Genomic DNA, 5,000 nt, shown 5'->3' with positions numbered 1-5,000 from the left:
CTTCGTTATGGGAAAGACCCGCAATTCTCCGCTGAGACAATGGTCTATTCTACGCCTTGAATTACAAGCGGCTGTGGTTGCTTCGCGCCTGCACCTACTTCTACCTGAAGAACTCGACACACCCCTTCATGGAGTTACATTCTGGTCAGACTCCTTGACGACCTTGCAGTACATTACAAACAAGAAAAAGTGATTCAAGCCATTTGTTGCAAATCGAGTGAATGAAATCCGCGAAGCCTCATGGCGACATGTGCCAACCTCCCTTAACCCAGCAGACGATGCGTCCAGAGGACTAGACCCACGCGCTCTAAAGTCGAATTGCCGCTGTCTCTCTGGCCCGAGTTTCCTCCTAGAGCCTGAAGACCAATGGCCGATTAAAAGGATCGGTAACATCCTAGAAGACGACAACAAGGTTCAAGTCCAAAGTACAGTCATGATGATTGACCGCGGATCATCATTGGATCAACTTCTTCGGCGTTGTTCGTCGTGGCCACGCCTGTTAACTCTTGTCGCCTGGTTATTACGGTTTATCAACCATATCCAGAACAAAGGCACAGAGAAAGGAAGAATATCTCTGTCAGAGATGCGCAGCTCCTCCAAGAAAATTGTGCAGTTGGTACAGCGCCAAGCATTTTCTGAAGAGATTGATTCCTTGAGCGAGGGACGTCCAGTTAAATGTCAGAGCAAGCTCGCCAATCTTCTTCCTGTGCACATAGAAGGTACCTTGCACGTGGGAGGAAGAATCCGTCACGCTCCTATTATGTTCGAGGCTGCTCATCCAATACTACTTCCGAAAGAACATCCTATTTCTTCCTTAATTGTACGCTATTACCATGAACTCCTAGGTCACACCGGGCGTGAGCACATACTTTCCGCCATGCGTCAACATTTCTGGATTATTCAAGCTAGATCGCTCGTACGCCATGTTCTGCGAAAATGTATGGCTTGTCGTAAACAAAACAAAGCACCCATGAAACAGCTGATGGCCGACCTGCCGAAAGAACGTCTTACCCCATACGATCCACCATTTACCTACACAGGAGTAGATTTCTTCGGACCATTCCATGTAAAGCGTGGATGAGGTACCGATAAGGTCTATGGCTGTCTTTTTACCTGCTTTACAAGTCGTGCCTTTCACATAGAAGACGTGAGTTCGCTGGAGACCGATGCCTTTATACAAGGTCTCCGTAGATTCATCTCAAACCGTGGATGCCCCAAGGAAATCTGGAGTGACAATGCTACAAACTTCTAAATTCGCGATTGCATCCACCAATGGGATCAGGAAGACTTGAATAAACGGCTGCTAAAGGACGAGATTAACTGCTCACTGTGTCCTATGCCCCAGTGGAAATTCCAACCTCCAACCACGAGCCACATGAATGGGGTCTGGGAAAGGTTAATTAGAAGTGTCCGAAAGATTATGAAAGCGATCCTTGGCAACCCAAACGCGTTGATCGGACTGGAAGCCTTGCGAACGGTTTTCGCAGAAGTTGTTATCATACTCAACAGTCGTCCGCTCACCCCTTGTAGCGATGATCCAAACGACCTTGAACCACTCACCCCAAATCACCTTCTGCTGCAAAGGAAACATCTTGCTCTGCCCCCTGGTCTATTTGTTCATGAAGACCTTTACGGAAGAAAACAGTGGAGAAGAGCCCAGTTCCTTGCTGACTGCTTCTGGAAAAGGTGGATCAAAGAGTACGTGTATCTTCCAACATTACAACAGCGCCAAAAATGGGTTTGCGAGAAAGGAAGTTTGAAGGTCAAAGATCTCGTTCTAATCGTCGATGAAAAATCTCCTTGTGGAAGATGGCTCCTTGGCCGAGTTCTGAAGATCTTCCCCAGTGACGACAACGTGTCCAAGTAGCTGAAGTTAAGACGAAGAGTTCAACGCTTATCAGACCAATATCAAAACTTGTGTTGCTGAGAAGAAACTTAGCATTTGTTTACTATGAATAGTTCATAATCTCATTGCAGTCTCGAGCGGTTAAACCAAGGAGTTTTATGTCTTTTCAAGAAGTTCAAGAACTTTAAGAATGATTAATTGACTTTCTTTGTCTCTGAATGTCGCAAATTCAGCCAAGCCCCCCAGGATGTTGCGGTTTTGTTTCTTTCTTTTGCCTGTAATCAACACCTATTTTCTGCTCTTTGTTCTCAGTCTCTGTTCGATGTGTTAGCCTTGTGTTTAGTGTTGAAATTGCACACAGTAATTTTCCCAGGATATGTAAATTCATGACACTAATCTCGTATATATATCTAAATCGTTTTCATTGTCTCACTCGCTCTCCATCCTAATCCAGCAATTGGTAAGTGTTTTTTCCGTCCTCGTTATAAGTTTAACTAGCCGGATTCGTTGTAACAATTCACTTTCTCTGTTTGTATTTTCTTTAGGTATTTATCAACCCTTTGCATTAAATACAATTGCTGGTTTTTAAGAAGTCATGTTTTAATCGTTTCCCCGGCCCTCGCCACTTCACATGTCATAATTGAAACTGTGCCTACTTTAATAGTTCCATTATAAATTATAAACTAGAAAATCCCCTGTGACTCCCCCACTCCCATAGACAGTACCATTGTTTTTTTATTTGTGTGACTTACGGCGACATTGTGGAGTTGTTTTGATACTGGAAGCAGAATAACAAATGTGTATCAACAAAATAATTCTTGTATCACATTTTTAGTGGTTACAACCAAAGGGTTAACAGACTGAGTTTATCCCTACTCGAAAGATCCTATCTTTAGTTTCTGTGCCAATAAGTAAGCGAATGATTCTCGACCGAGACCAACTACAGTAAACATGACCCTTGTCATGATTGCATGAGACAATCATGTAAGACATAAACATGTTTCAGTTTAAGGTAACTTAAATAAAAAGAATGTACATGTACCAGCTTTTAGCATAGAACAAAATGTGACTGAAGTCATTCAAAGTGTCCATTATAGGTTAGGCATGTCAGTAGCCAGGTTTCCACAGAGTGATCTGTGATCAGATAGCGAGGTGTTTGTTCCTAGTTTCTCATTAATTTTAAATCTTCATACATTGTTTAAGATCTATTTCATATAGAGAAAAGCGTTTCTGACAATATTAATTAGAGCAAATACATTGTAAATGCTGTTTTGATCTGGTTGATTAGTGTCCTAAATGAGAAGAAAAAGCTCTGCATCCATGTAGAGATTCAGATATTTGGGTGAAATGCACAGTTTAACTGAAACGCACGCCAAAAGCGGTTACAAATATTTAATTATCGGTTAGCCAAAACTCAAACATTGCTCTGCTCTCTTAAAGGTTTTCCGTCCAGCGACAAGGAATTCCAATCATATGGATTTAATTATTATCCTCCGTTTTGGGCAAGCAGGATAATGCTGTCTTGAGGTAGCTAGATTTCTTCTCCTGAACGTGCTAAGCTGTATTTGAACTTAGCGGGTGTCTAGAAAACTAAGACCTAAGACCTAGAAAACTAAGACCCAGATTTTGGGTGTCTAGAAAACTAAGACCTAGAAACTCCCCCTAGAAACTAGATCTTAGTTTTCTAGGTCTTAGTTTTCTAGGTCTTAGGGGGGAGTTTCTGGGTCTTAGTTTTCTAGGTCTTAGTTTTCTAGACACCCGAACTTACCTCTACGGATACGGGTGGGTATCACGCTAAATGTATCACTTGGAAAAAATATCCAGCCATATGCATATTTTAGCTCAAAATTCAGTGCGGTAAAGAATACCTTTCTCACCTTTTACCCACGGGGACGGACTACACGTACACGTACAGAAATACAGCAAATAATACAATACATGTACATTAGAACAACTGCCAGAGTTAAGTAACTTTTGATTTGCATTTTTGAAAGGATAAATTGCTTTAATTGAAAGCTCCCAGATCTATTTCTACTAATCTTTTCTTATGGAATAACAAGTGGGGATCACTTATGTATCGAATAACAACAAGTGAGCAGCCTGAGTTTCACCAATAATACAACCTGACAAATGGCTCGTTACAGCAGCGTAAACTGGGTTTTCAATTTTTCTCGCTCACTCACGACACACTATACCAGACCAGACTAATGTCTGGCAGAGTCGCACAAGCGGGACAAAATGGTTGTCTCACTTTGTCTTGCTCAGTTCTTGCTTTAAAAACAGCTTCATGGCCCGAATCGGGCCCGAATCTTGTTCAGTCAGGCCACAAATTTTTGTACGGGAGTTGTTGTGAAACTAATGAATCCTTTGACGTCCAAACCAGCCTAAACCAGCCAGACAGTATTTTACTGTCTAATGCCACACAATTATACTCATCAATGGGGAACCCCTGGGAGTCAATGGGTTAAAGAAAAATAGCACTGTGCTGTTGACGTAAGCCTAGACACAAATATCTGGATATTTTTTAGATATATTGAGAACATCTCAAGATATTTTAAACATGCGATATAAATTAAAAATTTGTTAGGGAAAAGCTATTGAAGTCACCTTTTTCCCCCCAGGAAATGGAGAAAGAAAGCAATTTCTTAACTTACATGTAAGTTAAATGCTATTCTAACAGACACCGAAATTCAAACAAAATTAACAACTCACTCCATGTGGACCTGCAGTAATCACATGCAGCAGTATTCTCCATCCCAAGGATTTCTGCATCATTTGCCTTATACTTTGTTAGGCTATTCCTGTATTATTTATGGATCCGAAATAAAAGCAGATATTTTCGGGATATTTATTTGAAAAAAAGATATTTAGACTTACGAGAGAAAAAAATTAGGAGTTTCCGGAAACATATTTAGGCGATAAATTTCAGTGATATTTGTGTCTTGGCCTACCTTGAACGCTTGAGGATGCGGTTTTATCCAGGATATGTCACCCTCCAATACACTATTCCAGTAACCAGTTCACATTTTTTATCATCATTTTTATTACCTGAGGGTAGCCAATTGATGCTAGCCTTCCACAGATCAAGTTGAAAGCTTTCTTTTCATAGACAGGTGATTTATACACTGAAATTTCAAGAAAGAGAGAAAGAATA

General features: G+C 41.0%; 1 protein-coding gene across 3 annotated transcripts in view; it reads right to left on the bottom strand.

Moving 5' to 3' along the window:
- Window positions 1-5,000, bottom strand: part of LOC138007108 (cytosolic purine 5'-nucleotidase-like) — a 169,366-nt gene that overhangs the window by 128,073 nt on the left and 36,293 nt on the right. For all 3 annotated transcript variants that reach the window (XM_068853836.1, XM_068853837.1, XM_068853838.1), the window contains one exon: window positions 4,895-4,971. In XM_068853836.1, the coding sequence (XP_068709937.1) occupies window positions 4,895-4,971 (77 nt within the window). The remainder of the gene's footprint in view (window positions 1-4,894; window positions 4,972-5,000) is intronic.

This window comes from Montipora foliosa, chromosome 6, assembly GCF_036669935.1.
Source record: "Montipora foliosa isolate CH-2021 chromosome 6, ASM3666993v2, whole genome shotgun sequence".
Classification (NCBI taxonomy): Eukaryota; Metazoa; Cnidaria; class Anthozoa; order Scleractinia; family Acroporidae; genus Montipora; species Montipora foliosa.
Note: the sequence above shows the minus strand (reverse complement) of the source record. Positions and strands in the feature narration are given on the sequence as shown.